At 37.7% G+C, this 18,980-nt stretch overlaps 1 protein-coding gene across 1 annotated transcript in view; it reads left to right on the top strand.

Annotated features, from left to right (window-relative positions):
• phkb.L (phosphorylase kinase, beta L homeolog) overlaps positions 1-18,980 on the top strand; it is a 205,584-nt gene that overhangs the window by 165,123 nt on the left and 21,481 nt on the right. Inside the window, 4 exon segments of the mRNA XM_041590233.1 lie at positions 4,227-4,288; positions 4,860-5,019; positions 6,743-6,824; positions 8,901-8,958. Coding sequence (XP_041446167.1) covers positions 4,227-4,288; positions 4,860-5,019; positions 6,743-6,824; positions 8,901-8,958 — 362 coding nt within the window.

The following is an 18,980-nucleotide window of genomic DNA, read 5'->3' as shown; positions in this document are numbered from 1 at the left end:
AAGTCTACTAATAATTCATGATATAAACTCATAATTATAGTAGATGTTTTCTAAAATCTTCCCTGTACAAGCTCCAGACCACTCATGCCTAAGAAATGTTGCAGACATGATCTCAATTATTGATAAATGTTCATTACAGGTGTTTTCATTTTTTAATGCACTTTCCATGTTAATGCATAAAACTTTCCCCACAGAACCGCTTTCTATACAATAAGTCTATAACCTATTACAGTAATTGCTGTGCTACAGAATTGTACTTTTGTGAAAGAACACATTGCTTTCTCCCTCACTTAAATTAATGATGGAACTTAAAGAACGGGTGAAGCCATTAAAATAATTGAACATTCTTGAAACCCAGTTTGTAAGAGTCCAATTTTCTGATTTACTTCTGCATGCTCAGAAGTTTTGCTAATTAATTTGTTTTTAAGCCTTCAGAGGAAGTAAGCTATATGGCTTATTTTACAGCAGCTTAGCTATAGAAATAACATGGTTGCAAAATGTAAACTTAAAGGCACAGCAGGTTAGTTTGGATGGAGTATTTGGATTTACAAAGTGGGTTATTGTTACCCATATTTGCATGGTCACCCTGGTCCTAGTAATAACTGGGTATTATACTATAGGGAACTCGCATACCTAAATACATGCCAGGTCGTTAATACCTGAACCCTGAGAATTATATCCTGGGGCAATGCAAAGTGTAATGCAAGACCTTTTGATAAACAGGTTCCGCTGTAATGAGTTTGCAACCGTGCTCTCAACTGTTATCCAGAATGCTTGAGATCTGGGGTCTTATGGATAAGGGGTCTTTCTGTAATTTGGATCTCCATACCTTAAGTCTACTAAAAAATCATTCAAACATTAAGGGGCCCATTTACTAAGGGTCGAAGTGAATTCAAAGTGAATTTTCAAATTCAAAAAGTTCGAATTTCGAAGTAATTTTTGGGTACTTCGACCATCGAATAGGCCAAAATTCGATTCGAATTGAAAAAACTTTGAATATTCGACCATTCGAAAATCGAAGTACTGTCTCTTTAAAAAAAAACAAACTTTGACTTTAACACTTCGCCACCTTAAACCTGCCGAATTGCTATGTTAGCCTATGGGGACCTCCTAGAACCTATAGCCAGTATTTGGCTACGTTTTTAGAAGTCAAAGTTTTATTTTTGAAAATTGTTCGATCAATTGATTAAATCGTTCGATTCATACGATTTAATTGATCGATCGAACGATTTGAATTCGATCGAAAACAGTTAATTCACTCAAAAAAAAAAACTTTGACTATCGAATTTCTACAATTCGATGGTCGAATTTCGAAGTTTTACCACTTTGAAATTCGACCCTTAGTAAATGTGCACCCTAGGGTATTATTTATTAAAGTCCGAATGCAAAAAATTCTAATTTTATTTACTATCAAATCCGAATATTTAGTGGGAAAAAAACTAAAATTTTTCTGGATTTATTATACCCCGAGGATGGAAAAAGTCCGAATTCGAAAATCCACCTTCTCAGACCTGCAAATATAAGACAATGGGAGAGGTCCCTATCCTATTTGGAAGTTTCTGTGGTCTGCACTGGAAACTTTCAGGAAACAGCACGAAAAATTGTATGGTTTGCCTAATTTTATCCAGTTTTTCCCCGATCTGATTAAATTGAGCTTCTTTTTAATAATAAATATGGTCTAGATTCTAGATTTTTTTTAACAAGATAATCCAAAAAATTGGGATTTTGATAAATAACTCCCTAAGTGAACCCAGAAGGATTGTTTTACCTCCAATAAGGATAAATTATATCTTAGTACAAGGTACTGTGCTCTTTTTAGAGGGAAAGAGTAAGCCATTTTTAAAAAAAAACGTTTAATTATTTGATTAAATATTCGTAATTCAGAACTTTCTGGATAACAGGTTTTCAGATCAGATCGCGTACCTGTATATAATATATGTGCTGGGTGGGGTGTGTGCTTTGACATATGATAAAATATAAATGTGGAAATAAAAATCATGCCTGTTCTTTGGATTTAATATGACTCTGTGCTGAAATTGAAGATATGTTGGTTACATAAAAAGGCTTCATTATGTGACATTCTTGTTTTTAGTTTAGTCCCAGATATCTTTACAAATGGCATGGAAAGTCTTTTTATTGTAGCAAAAGCTATGTGCCTGGCTGTATTGAGATACTGATATGACTTTCATGGCAGACATTTATAATTCAGGTTGCATTGGCTACATTCATACATTTATTTATAAAAAAAAACAAGTCTGTTCATTTGGCAGTGACTGCTTATTCTCTGTTTATTGTTGCATTCTCTTCATCTGTTTGTTGGGTATGCTTACCTATTTGCTACCAGATGGAAGGGAAGGAAGGCGACTGAGGATAATGTATTGTATTCTCCACTCATTGTGAGCAAGTACTTGGCCTGTTACCAGACCTGTTCATTACTATGCTGCAGATGTCAGCAGACTGCCATCAGCACAGAGCTTTCCCAAGAACGCTGTATCTTTATGATCCAATATCTGGGAAAACAAATGAAGTAAACCTAGATTGACATAGAAGGGAATGCAATTCGATAGCAGATAGAACCCTTGGCCCATCACATTTTGTCTGTGCCATGGTATGAATAAAGCCATGATCTCTCTGGGCTTTAAATCCAAAACATACGTTGATATACCATTATTTATATATATAAATAATATATATATGTGGACATAGTATTGTTTATTTTTAATGGCTCTTACTGACGAGTGATTGAAGCTGCGCTCCCCTGCGTCCCGTTTTTTTCTGCTTCAGCCGCAGAGGAGCGTAGGAATAGACGCATTACGTTTTTTCCAATGGGGCTGTACTCACACAGGCACGTGTAGGTGCCGAACGCAGGAAAAATGCAGCATGTTGCATCTCAACCAGCGTTCGGCACCTACACGCAGCTGTGTGAGTACAGCCCCATTGAAAAAAACGTAATGCGTCTATTCCTGCACTCCCCCGCAGAAAAACGGGGCGCAGGGGAGCGCAGCTTCAACCGCTCGTCAGTAAGAGCCCTTATTCTGCACATTGCAATGCACTGTTCTTTGCAACAGCTGCTCTAATCAGAGTGCACCAAGATGCTAATAATCTACGTTGACTTCATGTAAATGAATGGCAGGTGCTGTCCTTAGGGAGTGAAAGTAAGAAAACGCTTATTTGGATTTCTCTGCAAGTATGGAACTGCTTACTAGCCCTAGCATGGCTTAGTAGCTTTGCTGGAATGAGGCATTCATTTTAAAAGAGATTGATTGAAATCAAAAAGGTCATTGATTAAAATTATACAATTAGTTCATTTTTTTTTTTTCATTTTCCATTTGATATAGTCCAATTCAACTTTGAGACCATGAATGTACAAGTATGTACTTTTCTTTTTTTTATGAAGGTGTTATTTGCGCCTTTTGCATTTTAGTGTTGCCTAAGATACCTGGCCTGTCATGTTATTTGTGTTATCCACTTGCAAGAAGCCTGCAGGGGAGTGAACTAGTGTGATTGGGAGAACTCTTGTCATTGAGGACATGAACGAATAGCAGAAAACAGTCATCTAGGCACTCTAGAAACTCCATAAGGGCCACTAAAAAAAAGTAAAGTAGTATAAAAATATAATTTATTGTAGATGAATTAAAAAAAAGATCTGCAAAATATTTACTACATCTAGTACCTGGATGCCCCGTTTTCTGCTTTTGGTTTATCTGCTCCCTAAGCAAAGGGTCAGCGGCCGGTGTACCTGGACCACCTGATCTATGTGGTGAGTGTTTCAGACATTGAGTCCTATGCTCCTATTTGTTGTTTCATAGTCATGAACATAGTCATGAATAAGGACATGGCCAACTGAACAATACTATTAATGGAATTCTTCATAGCACCGTCTACTCTATAGGTTTTCTCATAACCTGTGAAGACACATTTTTTTAAACATTCAACACACTTAAGTAATCTGAATATGATTTAGGGCTGTATGATTGTGTATGTTTGTGTGTAGCTCCCAAAATAATCCATCTCATAAAATTTTCCCATATGGTTGTTTACACCATAATAATATCCTAGCAGGAAACTTGGATGGTATAATGTATATCAAAAAATTTGACCAATGATATAGTCCCTGAAATTGGAGCAGACCCTACAGTAGAATAAATTATAAACCGTTGATCAATATGGCTATTGAGCTGGAATTTTATTTAGTTTTTTTTCTCTGTATTTCTCTTTAAATGCAGACCCTAATATCCGGTGCAGTGGTTGAACAACTGGATTTCTTGAGGATCAATGAGACTGAGGAGTAAGTAGTTCTTCATTCTGTTTTGTATGAATGGTCTCTGTAGTTTTATCACCTGGCTGTTTTATACCATTGCATTGAATTTAGTTTCCCAATATAATCCTAGGTTTGCACATCTAGGGGCAGATTTATTAAGGCTGAAGTTGTGTTTGCCACAAAAATTTGAGTTTTACAGTTATTTTGTTTGGTCAAAATTCACATTTTCTGGTTAAAAAAAATGTAATTATTAGGTTTTTTTTTTCAAAAAAACTCGAATTTTTCAAGATTTATTATACCCCAACCCTGGAAATAGCTTGAATCCGGAAAACACCATCTAAAACCTCTTGACGTCATATAGAAGTCCATGGCAGTCCCTTGAATCCCTTGATGATGGTCAAGTTTTTTTCGGAGGGTTTTGCCGAAACCTCGATAAATTTGAGCGTTTTGAGTTTTCGGGTTGTTAACTCTGAACTTGCTGATTCAAGTCATTAAATGTAGTAACCACTCGAGTTATGAGTTCATTCGAGGTATAAAAAAAACTCTAAAATGCAACCGTTGATAAATTAATATAATATATGAATTGTTTCTGTCACAGGGTGCCTGAATTCAAACGTTTTGAAGAACTTGAAGTACCTAAACATTCAAAGGTTAACAGGCAAGCAAGCATCCCTATTGCAGATATGGAGCAGCAGCCAAATATAAATATTGGAGAATGGAAACACAAATCAACTTATGAGGTTCTGCAGAAACTGAATGTAAGCCTCCGTTCTTGATCTTTCTGTTGTGACTTTTTGGTGATTTTTGTTAAAGAGGTGGCTCACCTTTAAGTTAACTTTCAGTATGTTATAGAGTGGCCAATTTTAAGCAACTTTTCATCTGGTCTTCATTATTTATTTTTTATAGTTTTGTAATTATTTATCTTCTTCTTCTGACTCTTTCCAGCTTTCAAATGGGGATCAATTACCCCATCTAAAGACATATGTAAAGCCACAAATGTATTGTTATTTCTACTTTTTTATTACTTTTTTATTACTAGTCTTTCAATTCAGACCCTTTCTTATTCATTTTCCAGTTTCTCATTCATATCAATCCGTGGGTGCTAGGGTAATTTGGACCCTAGCAACCAGATTAATAACATTTCAAACTAGAGAGCCACTGAACAAAAAGCTATCTCAAAAACAACAAATAAAATATGAAAGCCAATTGCAAATTGTCTCAGAAAATCACTCTCTACATCATACTAAAAGCAAACGTTTTAAGAGAGAAATATCCCTTATTTGTACGTAGTGTTAATTCATAGGTTTCTTTATCCTAAAAATAAACATGTGTGGGGATTAAGTTTATTGAAAGTCACAGAAAATGATTTCTGACACATATATAAATATATATATATACACACTTTGGAAAATTCTACATCAAATTCCGAAATATTGATATAATCCATATTGATATTTGATAGTAGCCACTTGTACACTTATAAACTCTGATTGGCCTACTGCAGTTAGACACATCTTATTGGATGTAACGTGTTGCTACATTTGTGTTTACTATTTTGTTTGCTAGTCGGTACCAGGTCCGGACTGAGAATAAAAATAGGCCCTGGCATTTCAGGTACACAATGGCCCAATAAGCCCACACAGAGGCCCAATAAACCAACACAGAGGCCCAAACAGCCCCCCACCAGCCCACTAAATACTGACTATCTATTGCACCTTATAGCAGCCCCTCCGGCATTTGCCAGAACCCACAGATTGCCAGTCCGGGCCTGGTCAGTACTACTGGGAGGGTGAATTCATAAACGTGGCATTAAGACAAAATTGGAGTGAAATGTTTGTTTATGCCAGAAAATGATTAAACAACAAATTCACATCTGTCTGAACTCTGCCTGTTTTATTTTATACAACTTCAACTTGTAAGTTTTACAACTTTTTTTTTTTAGTGTTAAATTTTTTTATGTTGTACTCCAGATTTGTCTTGTGAAATGTGGTACTTTGCATTACATTACAGTGCTACTCTGGAACAACACTTTAACACCACAGTGTAAACCACTCTATTTATGTAATTAAGTAAAGCTCCAATAAAATTCAGTTTACTCCATGTTTTGTGAATTCCCCTTTCAATGTGGGGACTTGAATATTTCTCAATCTAACTAACAAGTCACATGCTCTATATAACAACATGGAGCTTACACCATTTATTCTGACCACCTGTGTGACTGGTGATGCGACTTTTGCTTTCCCCAAAGCCTATGTTGGTGTTCATTATAGAAGGAGTGATCTTTCTGGGCTCTTAAAGGGGGTTTTCACCTTCCAACACTTCACTTAAGTTTTTTTCAGATAATTGTCCAGAAATAGACTTTTTATCTCTGCTTTTTATTATTTTTATTATATTTTCTTTACCACATGAGTTGTTGTTGACTGGGGGCTCACACATACATAACTTTATAGTTTTTTGATTACTGTATTGTTTTTGTTTAAGGACTGCACCTGCTTGGCAAGCCAGGCCATATTACTGAGTATCTTACTGAAAAGAGAAGGACCCCATTTTATAACCAAGGAAGGTATGTACTACTTGTGTAAATATACAGTAGGTTGCTATTGGATATTTAGTGACTTGTTTTATTCTTTCCCAAAGCTCTTTTAATAAAAGGGCTGTCAGTCAGAAAGGGCATCTAACCCCAATATCTTCTTTGGTAAGCTCAGTTCATTTCTTTATTGCTTTATCATATTCAGGTTCAGCTGCTTTGTAGGCAATACTATCCCAGTTATTTGGTGCTGTGGGGTCCCCATAGATCTTTGCTCTGGGTCCACTGAGTCACTAACACAGCCACGGAGCAGGAGACTGTAACCCTTAATAGACAGAGGTATGCACATAAGTACATTAGAACTGCCACTGGCTAAAAGGTTGAATGTTTCCCCGTTTCTGTTCTGCTTTGCTCTTTCTAAAAGAGAGATGCACAACTTTGACCTTAGTATAAGGTGCTTTTAGGGAAATCTAGTTGTTACAGTTTTAAAGGCACTGCAGTGGTTTACCATTAATGTTATTCTGTTCATAGACCACTATAGCAGAGAAATGTTTAGAGAAATGATGGCATTGCTAAGTGGTCTAGGTAGTAGCGTGGTGCTGGTCAACAAAAAGTCAGCTTGCAACCCACCTTAACCCACTCTCTTCCAACCTAAAATAACTTGACCGCTGTGCCACAAAACTCTACTAGGTATTGAAATTCCAACAAAAGCTCTTCAGTTGGTCCATTAAGAACCATCTTAATTATGTTGCCAAGGAAAAATGTAAATATAGTAAGTGTATGCTCACTTTGGCTGGATCTCCTGATAAGGACTCTTCGTACATAGCTTTGCACCTAAAGGACACTCTTGTAGAGCAAATACCTGATTCTCATAAAACCACTCTGGAAATGTCACACTGTATGTGAATTTAAAATCTAGAAATGGTATGTATTTTTGGCAACAATGCATACTTTGTATAAGGAACATTCGTGTGCTTTAGGAGGGTAGAGATAGAGAGCAATTCTTGTTTTGGGTATTGTATTTAATCTGTATTAGTTATGTTGAGGTCACCAGAAACCTACAGGGTTCGGCCAGCTTCAGCTCGATCAATTTCCCCCAGAGGTGGTTTGTTGACAAGTGGTGGACTGAATTCGCTGCCAGACCATATGCTCCCCCACCCTTCCACACTATTCAGTGCTCCACAAGTGATGGGGTGGGTCTGTATGTTTAATGTATACACCCTTTTATTTTGCTACTAAATATATTGACGGCGTTCTAAATATGTGTTACTTATACTTATAACATAATTTATATGTTACTTGCAATGCAAAATTGACCCTAAGCCCTGCAGGATCCTGATCAAGAATCAGAAAACTCTGATATTCAAGAACACCATTTTCCAAACAGTCCACACTTTTTTTTTAACTAATTTTCTTTATCTCTGTCATAATAAAATATTACCTTTTACTTTGTTTTTTTAATGCTAAAAGGTTTTGGGAGACAATGAATGGGGCTCCAAATCAGGGCTGGAACTAGGGGCAGGCACATGAGGCACGAGCCTAGGGCGCAAAGCTTGGGGGGGCGCCAGGCACTTGACTTATATGCAGCCTACCCCTAGTCCGGCAAGTGTTACCATATTGAAAAGTGGGTGAAGTCGAAGTGCTTTGCGCACGACCACACACACGCCATTGCGCACGTGCGTCCTCGGTTATGCACGCGCGTCCTTGGTTGCGCACGGTTACGCACAATTACGCACGCGCGTCCTCGGTTACGCACTATTACGCATGCGCGTCCTTGATTACGCACGCGCGTCCTCGGTTGCGCACGGTTACGCACAGCTGCGGCAGGGACCGAAGTTGCAAATGGAAGCTGGGTTGCCTGGGGAACTGACAGACCTGGCCCGTCACTGCTCCAAATTATGAAGAGACTCATTATCCAAACTCCTGCTCCCAGGCATTCCATGTAATAGAATCCATATGGGTAAAAGCCCTTTTAAATTTTTTCTTATTATGTTATTGGACTAAAGCTGAAAGGTTACTCATCCTCCTGTATGATCATTAGAATCACATGGAGCAATAATGTGTAATGTAGCACTAACAAAGAAATCTGATGTGATGTCGTTTATGCAACAGGTACTGTCTCTGATTTTATGGCACGAATCTATAGAAAAGCTGGAAGCAATAAACTGTGGTGAGTATCTACCAGTAAAAATGTTTACCTCTGCTAATGTGTTATATATATATATATATATATATACATATACATACACCAATATTTCACTGCCCTGAAAAGCTTCCAATCCACTTGTTGGTTCTAGATGCATTACAAGATTAACTTTGTGGTTGAGTTTGTTGTATGTTTTAGAAAAGCAAGCCCTACAGGCTCATCTAATTAGATTTGTCTTTAGCTACTATAATAAAAATGTGAATAGCAAGTGACCTTGTGATCTTTTAGTCTCAACAATGGACAAAATTGGACTGGCAACATTTGGGGAATCATTACAGATTTGTAACTGATGGGCCTGGGGATGAACACTTTGGTATTGCCTATGCAATTATTATTTGGTGGACAACTGGAAATCAACTGGCAAGTAAATAATAATTTAGAAAATTAAAAGTCAACCCATCCTGCCCCTTAGCATTCACTCTAGATCTTTGTAGTCCTTGTTTCTAAACACGTTTCCCTTTCTTTTTATAAATATCACTAGGGTACTAGAGGTGAAGAAAAATTCAGCTGCTGGCTTTTTTGTACATGCACTACAATTTTTTGGTTGATTTTTCGTTCCTGTCTATCCATAGTCACATCTATTAGCCCCTCAAGGACTCTAATGTGATAGCAACATATTACTGTCAATGTGCCCAGAAAGAAAATTGGGTTTGCTTAAGTCTGTAGCATCAGCAAGCCAAGAATGTGACAGGTGCTTCACCTCTTAGCCACTTGCATTTTGATCTTCTCATTTGGGTCACTGATGAAATAATCTGTCAGATAACCCTAATACCTTACACATATCTATGTACTGCCTTGATTCCAAGAATCACAAACCTGGGTGTATGCATGCATATCCTGAAAGACAGTCTAGTGCAACCTTTCCTAGGGGGTAATTTAAGTCCATAATAACACTGATCAACATGTGTAACTCCTTCATCTTGGTAAAACTAAAATTCCCACAAACAACTTCATGACATTTGATGAGATATCCGAAATAAACTGTTGGTCCCCAGACCACTGGTCTCTGAGCTCTGAAATGGGCTACACCCTAAAGTACAATACTGCATACATTCCGTGGCACTGTGTTCATGAGAGGCGGAGCATATAAGTGCCCCACCCCCATCCGTCCGCTATTTCATTCCATTACGCAAGTTAGACAATGTGCACAGGATGCAGGCAGTGGCAGTTACTGTTAAACAATTGCCAGACCTTGTGAAGAAGAGCTGGCTGAATGGAGTGGCTCTTTGTGGTCTTGCACTTCTTCCTCCATAGTTAATAACAATTATGTAGACAACTAAAGCATAGACTTTCAAACATAAGGTAATTATTACAATTAAAGAAAAGGACTCTTAAGAGAGTCTTTCATTTACACATCTATGTCTTGAAAAATTCCCACTGATAATAATCTTTTGTATTTTGTCCTTCAACCAGTTTTGTATTTAAGCACATTCATTGACCAAAGACCCACAATCATTGATTTAGATGATAATGTTAGCTGAAATACAATGGTAAAAGCTCTATCAGGTCCAACACATTCCTTGCAGTGACTTCTCTCGCTTTATATTGACAGCTTTTAACATTTTTTTGTTGTTGTCCGAATAGTTTCTGGGGAACTCTGCTAATAGCTTCCTCACAATTGATGTCACGCTTTCAGGTTGATAGTTTCTTCGTGGAGACTTTGTTCCCTTTTCAAAGAGTAACGTTTGCAGTTTACAGCAAGGCAGTATGAATTCAAAGAGACCTTGAAGATTAAAAATATTGTTTTGTCTTTTACCAACTAAACATAGCTATGGGTGTGCAACACCTATTCTTCATGCTTGCTTCATGTTTACGCTATTTATTCTCATTAGATTTTTTTCTCGACTTTAAATTGCATGAAATGACTGTTTAATAGAATGCTGTATCTCTAATAGAAATAAGTTACAGTGGAACCTCAATTTTACATCCCCTGGTTTTAAGTTTCCCTCATTTTACATTGTTGTTTTCTAGTCCAACATATATTATGCATAATACATTTCCCTGATTTTACATTTCCCTGGATTTTACACCATTCTTTTCTGGTCCCTTGAATAAAATGGGGATTCTACTGTAGTTGCAAATGTTATTCCCCTTGTTTTTACTAGCCAATTTACCAATCTCTCTGTTATAAATGAATGTGTGATTTCATGTGTAATCCTGCTCTGAATCAGACTACATGCATGTGTGCAATTTCAATCAATGTACTTGCTCAAACTATACACTAAGGGGCATGTATATCAACCTTCAAGGCTTGAATTTGTGCAAAATGATTGCAGAAAATGCAAGCAAGTTATTAAACTCACTTGGGTTTTCTGTTTACTGATGTCTGTTCCACTGGTTTGCTTCTGAACCAACTTTTTAAAAAAAAAAAAAATAAGTGTTTTTACACAAGTATTTATTTAGGCAAAAATATACAGTTCACTAGGTTTGCTGCAATCATTTGCATCAACCATGCCTTGAGAGTAAGCTATGATTGTATATTGTTCTACTTTATGAATGTAATTATCCGTGTTTTAAAAAAGGCTGGGGTCCCAAACCTTCCTTACTAGCGAGCCAAATTTAAGGGGCAGACTTATCAAAATGTGAGTTTAGAGCTTAATAAATAATACAATTTTAGAATTGTATTTAACAATGGCTGAAAGTTAGAACTCGCCATTTAATAAATACAGTTCTAAAAATATCATAGGAATAAATAGAGCATTTTTATTTATTAAAATCTAAACTCACATTCTGATTAGTCTGCCCCTAAATGTGAAATGTGTTGAGTAGCGACACAAGCATGAAAAAGTTCTCGGGGTTTGCCAATTAAGGGCCCTAATTGGCTGTCAGCCTGCAGGAGGCTCTGTTTTGGCAGTAAACCTGTGTTTTTATGACTCCAAAACTTGTCTTCATCATCATAGAATCTAAAAATGAAAAACCTGCTTTGAGGCTACTGGGAGCAACTTCAGAGAGGGTGGTGAGCAACATGTTACCTTAACCCAATTTGATGTTGTGCCTTCTCATGGAGATCTCTGCACCCTTGAGAGTGGGATACATCTTCATATTCACCCAGAGATTAGTTAGTGTGTTTGCTAATGTTATTGCTTCTTCATGTTTCAGTTTGGGCAAAAGCTATAAGGTTATGTTTTGTATCCTCTTATGTTATGTTCTGGATCAACTTGTGGAGGGTTTTAATGCAAAAACAAAAACTGCCCCCTCCCCTCAGATGCCCTACCAGCAACCAACTCCCTAAAATTCCATAAGCCAATTACAAAACAAGGACAATCTTGAGATATTGTCAAATTAAAGTGTGTTTGCAAAGCTTGTTTGTGAGTACTTACAAAACCACTATGGCTATTATAAGCTTTTCAAGTGTTTTTTTTTCCAGAAGAAAAAATGTATATACATACTGCATTTTCATGTAATTATGCATGTGTATGTGTACAAGGTAAGGTGGCAGAAAACTGGTGCGTAGCAAACAGGGAAAAAATGATATATATTTTTACACATATGTAAATTTATGTATAAAATAATCTCAATGTTCCTTTAAAGGTTTTTTTCCAGTTTAGTTGTTTTCAGATAGTTCACCAGAAATAGACTTTTTTCAGTTACTTTCTATTTTCTATTTGTTACCATATTGAATAATATTGAAGCTTAAAGTTACATTTTTTACCTTATGTTTTTCTGAAGCAGCTGTGGCAGGGGGTCACCGGCTCTGTAAACTGTTCTAAATTGATACATGAGTTGATACATTTAGGGGCCGATTCACTAACTTCGAGTGAAGGATTTGAAGTAAAAAAACTTCGAATTTCGAAGTATTTTTTGGGCTACTTCGACCATCGAATGGGCTACTTCGACCTTCGACTACGACTTCGAATCGAAGGATTCGAACTAAAAATCGTTCGACTATTCGATAGTCGAAGTACTGTCTCTTTAAAAAAAACTTCGACCCCCTAGTTCGCCATCTAAAAGCTACCGAACTCAATGTTAGCCTATGGGGAAGGTTCCCATAGGCTTGGCTAACTTATTTTGATCGAAGGATATTCCTTCGATCGTTGGATTTAAATCCTTCGAATCGTTTGATTCGAAGGATTTAATCGTTCGATCGAAGGAATTATCCTTCGATCGTTCGATCGTACAATCTGCGCTAAATCGAAGGATTTAAATTCCCAGTCGAATATCGAGGGTTAATTAACCCTCGATATTCGACCCTTAGTGAATCAGCCCCTTAATATATTTGGCCCTACTGAGCAGAATCCTATGAGGTTTCATTACGGGCAGCTGTTAGAATTGATACAATAGTTGCTAATATTCCAGAGCAGAATCCTATGAAGTTTCATTACAGGCAGCTGTTAGAATTGATACAATAGTTGCTAATATTCCAGAGATGCCACTAATGTAGCAAATTATAACAGTTCAGGGTCTGCGCCTGAATTACTGAGCTGCAGACTGAAATACCAGTGACAAATTCAATTTTGGAAAAGCAGTAAAAAATAAAAAGTAATTGAAAAAAAAATCTTTCATTTTGGTCATCTGAAAACAACTGATCTGAAAAAAGTGTTTGGAAGGTGAACAACCCCTTAAAGCTGTTTATTATGGCTGATCAAAAATGTATTCATTTCTGTAAGATTCTGCCATGTTACAGGAATTCATATATTTTTAATGCTAAATTGTGCAGCCCATTTCCAAGGTAAACCAGCTGTGAAATCTTAAGACAGATAGGTGGATAAATGTCAATACCATAATCGTTTACAGACCTCAGTACTGATAATGTTGCTGAAATCATTGCTAATGCTGTGTTTTTACAAGACATTGCTGGCCTCTCTCATACCCAAGGTGCTGCAAATGAAATAAGCAATAGCAAGCTAATATACTGCAGAGCGAGGTATCTGCTAGTGCTGGCAGGCATGCAGCCATCTGGGAAATTTCACTCGAACTTCTTCAATATGAATTCAATCTGTTTGATCCCTTTGTCTTGTGATATTGCACACCCAGGTTTGTAGTTCGTTACACTGCTGCCTTCACATAGAAACTAGCTTCCTCTATAGCACCACAAATTACCACCATACTGGTACATGGGAAGCAGCTAAAAAGCTGCCACGTTCCTGTATTGTCAGATCATACATTCTAGCTTTCCTAAAACAGTGTCTGCTGATAAAATGCGTTGTGTCTGTTTTTGCAGACAATAGCATGTGTTTACATTAACAGACTTGTAACTCACATTGCTTGGACTTTTTTCCTTTTTTTTTGTTCTCATATTGGACAAGGAGAGTAAATGAAATAGGACTAATTTTAGACATTTGACAGCAGTATGAATGTCCTTTATTAGAAAGAGAGATCAGCCGCAGGAGTAGACACACTGAATTCTTTTCAATGGGGCTGTACTCACACAGACGCATGTAAGCGCCCAACGCAGGTTGGGACGCAGCATGTTGCATTTTTCCTGCGTTCGGCGCTTACATGCGTCTGTGTGAGTACAGCCTCATTGAAAAGAATTCAGTGCATCTACTCCTGTGCGCCCCTGCGGCTGAACGCATGAGACCGGAACGCAGGGGAGCGCAGCTAAAAACGCTCGAGCCCTAAAGGGGATGTCAACACAGAAAATATTCAAATAATTCTAAGCAACTTTGCAATATACATTCATTACAATGTTTTTATGGTTTTCAAGTGATTTGGATTGAAAGCAGTGTTTCTTTTTCCCTTCTCTATTCTCTGCTCTGGTGGCTAGTGATGTGTGGGCAGTGGCATAACTACCGGGGGAGCAGGGGGTGCGATTGGGCCAGGGCCCGCACCCCGTCAGGGCCCCCGGCAGCTTGCGCGCCCATGACTTCGACAGAGTTCCGGTCGTACGGAGGGGGGCGGGGGCCCGCTGCACGTCCAGCGCCAGGGCCTGCCCCCCTCTAGTTACGTTACTGTGTGGGCCGGCCCAAAAATCGCAGGTTTACCTGATGGTCAGGTGGGTTCCTGCACAAAACCTTCGGCGGGTTCTGGTTGAACTCTTCTCCTGCTCTCCCCACCCGCAAACCTAGCACTGCCAGCTCCCGCCCCAACGTCATGAAAGGGGCATGAGTCTATAAATAGAGGGGGAACACAGGGCCAGGCCGGATGCGGGTTGGGATGGGGCGAGTTAGGATCGAGAAGTGCTGGTTGAGAATTTCTTGACCCACACACCACTACTGGTGACTGTTGCTACAAGACAGCTAATTAACAGACCAGTTTTTGCTGGAGAACTAATGGGAGGAATGTAATATTTTTCACTAAAGCAAAAAACTGGCACAAAGATGCATGCAAATGTTAGCTCCCATGTTTGCGGCAATTTTAACTGATTACAGAACTCAACGACTTCATCACAAAGTTTGCGACCATGGTTTTTTTCCTGAACATTCTCAGTGTATGTAATAACATTTCACAATCGCAAAGCATTTTTTGCGACAAAATATCTGGAGCTGGTGTTAATGCTAAAGCTTTGCTTAGTGATGTAATATTTGCCAGAGAATGATTTTGCATCTAAAGATGCTGAATAAAAATGGTGAGCAACGTACCATTGTACTGTTGTCTGGTTTTAAAATTAGATAACATGTTTTGTAGCACTCCTGTTTGTGTTAGTATACCTTTAAAGGTTACTAGGCATACACCAGCTGGAGTTTGATTTTATTGGATATGTAACCAATGAATAAAACAGGAGCCTGAAAAAGGGCCAGTGCTAAAAAAAATCACTTTTTGTAGAGGTTTTTCTTTAACTGACAGAACTAATCATTTATACTGTTTGAGTGTACTGACCCCAATCCATCGTTTAGTAGTCACCTTTCCACTAATACAATACCCTGTCAGTCACTGGTATTAATGCAAAGCACACACTTCTAGGGCAGCAAGAACATTCCTTTATTCCATGCTAGAGGCCCATTCCCAACAAGTGCAGATGAGATCCCTAGGTTCAATTATCGGCTATTAGCATCTTAGTGACACACATATTAAAACATTACTGTGTCACATTTAGACCCATGAGGCTGATTATCTTCATTTGATGCATTTTAGATTTTCTCCGGGGCTCAGTAAGTCAAAGGAGCAGAAATGATAATAAAATGGCAGCACATTCAGCACAAAAATGACTTTGCGTAGAGTGGGATTGATTATATTCCATTTTTAGCTGTATTTAAAACGTTTAAAAAGTTTTTGTGTACACACATTTTGAAAAACAACCCATGTAAGCAATTAATTTCAAATATAATTAGTACAGTCCATCTCGAATACTTGGTAAAAGCAAATAACCCTAAAAAGTTTACCTGCTATGCCAACCATCCTTTGGCAAATACAAGCAGGCTACCAAAACAAATTATTTCCTGCCACATGAGTGAAACTGGATCTCATGTTCACCCTTAGCAAGAAATCCAGGTGTGACATGGAACAAAATAAAGCAACTTGAGAAGATGGGTAGCATTCTGCTTCATTGATAATGAAAGTCAGAGTAAGGAAGCTACTTCTGCTTTCCCTCAGTCAGTGGACCTTTCAGCACTGACCCCATGTCTGTAACAACTCAGATTTTCTCAGTCTCTCTGTCTTTTAATCCTGTCATGGCTGTACCTACTTCACTGAACTACAAATAATATAACAATCTGCACTAGTAAGGACAGGCAGCCATCTCCTTTTGACTATTGCAAACTTGCAGAGCCCAGATCCATGCAGCTACCACTAGGATAGTGTATTCAGCATATCTTGTTATATACAGTATATATTGCAATAATACTTTGTTTTTAAAAAGTCTTAGTTGATGTCCTTTGTATTATTACCACTTATTGATGGCTGACTATGGATGAAAAGGCTTTCCCAGTGTACTCCATTATCACTGGTTACTTACTCTCTTTTGTTATCCTTACGTTGGCTTCATTAGCTTTGCCATCAGTATTATGCTTGGCTATAGTTACACCTTTATATGTAGGTATCTAAGCATTATTCTTCCTGCCCTATGTTATTGTGAGATGCTGTATTGTGTACCTGATAATGTTTTTAATGTACAGTTTGTAGTGTAAAATCAATTGAGATTCCATTTGATTCTACAGAGATAAATGGGGATGTGATGGTCTGACCGTTTCAACACTCCCGGTCAGATTGCATTATGTGCACGGGTTATTGCAACTGCCAATCGCAGTGTAAACACCAACAATAACTATTTTAGTCTCACAATATGATCAGATGAATTGCTTTTACTAAATAAAGAGAGTCTTCTCCAGTCAGAAAACTGCCTGTAATCCCAAAAGTGAAATTACAATGGTACAATGCAGCTCTTCTTATAATATATAAGATTATAACATCTTTTTAAAGATAAATTCAGTGTAGAGCTGTACAATTGAGAGAGAAAGAGAAAGAGATGCACTAGATGCACTAGATACAGATATAACCTTAAAGGGCCACTAAATGATTACGTTTTTGGCAGAATTGTGTTTAACGCAGGACATGCTTTGACTAACAGAGTTGTGGTGTTTCACTGTTTATAGGGTTTAAGACACCCCCGTATTTTAGCAATGGAGTTGAGAGTACCATTTTGACTGGACACACCAACAATCACAATAAACATAAGTTGAACTCACCTATACAAATTGTGCTGCACACAAAGAATTTTGTTTACAAATACATAGTTATTATTTATTCTGCCCCATCCACCTCTATGTGCACACAGTTTTTAAAAAATGTAGGCAGAAGATAATTGCTGTGCACAAAGGCAAAATAAATTAGAGTGGAACATAACAACAGAGTGATTCAGACACTAAGGGGCAGATTTATCAATGGTCGAAGTGAAAATTCAATGTAAAATTTCAAGCTATTTGTACTTCGACTATCAAATAGGCCAAAATTACATTTGAATTTGAAAAAAAAGTGACTATTCGAATATCGAAATTTATCATGTACTATCTCTTGAAAACTTTGACCATTCACCATGTAAAACCTGCCAAATTGCTATTTTAGGGTTTATGGGGAACGTCCTAGAACCTATTTGGAGTCATTTGGTGAACTTTGAAAACTTTACGTTTTTTTGGGGCAAATCCTTTGATTCGTATGTGATCGAATGCACTAAAACTTCGATTCCAACAATTTGAATACAGCCTATTCACCCGAAGTTAAAAACTTTAAACTTTTTTTTCAATACTTTTCTTTTTTTATTCCAATTTCGAAGTTATGGCAGTTCAAAAAAACTCCCATTACTTTCGAAATTCGACCCTTGATAAATCTGCCCCAAAGTTTGCCCAGATGCAGGAGACCATAGCAAACAATCAGCATGCAGCATTTTCTTTCTATTGTTTTAAAAGCAAACATCTTATTGGTTGTTATGTAGCATATGACTAAGACACCTTTATTCACACACAAAAAAACATTTTAAGCAAATGAGGGTTTTTTTGTCAAGACCCCAGTGAAGTTATACAATGCTCACTACTGGCTTCTTTTAATAGTATTATAAACAAGAGGCAAGCCCTATCAGGCCCATGTGTTGCAACATGCTGTCCAGGTGCCTCTACACTTTTCTACACTTCTACACTGGGGATTGGGCATGCAGGAGATTTTGACACCCAAGCGGCCAGTCCTCAGTGCTCCTGGTGTCTGCAGGAATGAATGAACTAACAAGCATGTGCCTTGGATGGTGAGGATGGCCAAGGGACTCCCACTTTGGAAATTCGCCCCTATATATTTATTCAGCTTTCCATTCAACATCCATTTTTTTCATTAGGCAAACTTATAGGGTAAATAAAAAATAGTATACTGGTAAAAAAATCAAACTAAGAAAATTAGTTATGAGGAGAACATAGCAAAGGCAGACAGATCATGAAATAGATTATAAAAACAGATGAAGAAGCGGTGGTGCAGGAATAGACCTGTATGTATTGCTAATATTAATACGGATTTTCACTTTCAAGGAATATAAAGGTCAGGGTTGCAGGGCTGTTTCAATAGAGTCTAGGTTGTAAAGATCTCTTTAAGTTTAAAGAGGAACTAGTGTGTATTACTGGGTCTAACAC

This window comes from Xenopus laevis, chromosome 4L (assembly GCF_017654675.1).
Source record: "Xenopus laevis strain J_2021 chromosome 4L, Xenopus_laevis_v10.1, whole genome shotgun sequence".
Classification (NCBI taxonomy): Eukaryota; Metazoa; Chordata; class Amphibia; order Anura; family Pipidae; genus Xenopus; species Xenopus laevis.
Note: the sequence above shows the minus strand (reverse complement) of the source record. Positions and strands in the feature narration are given on the sequence as shown.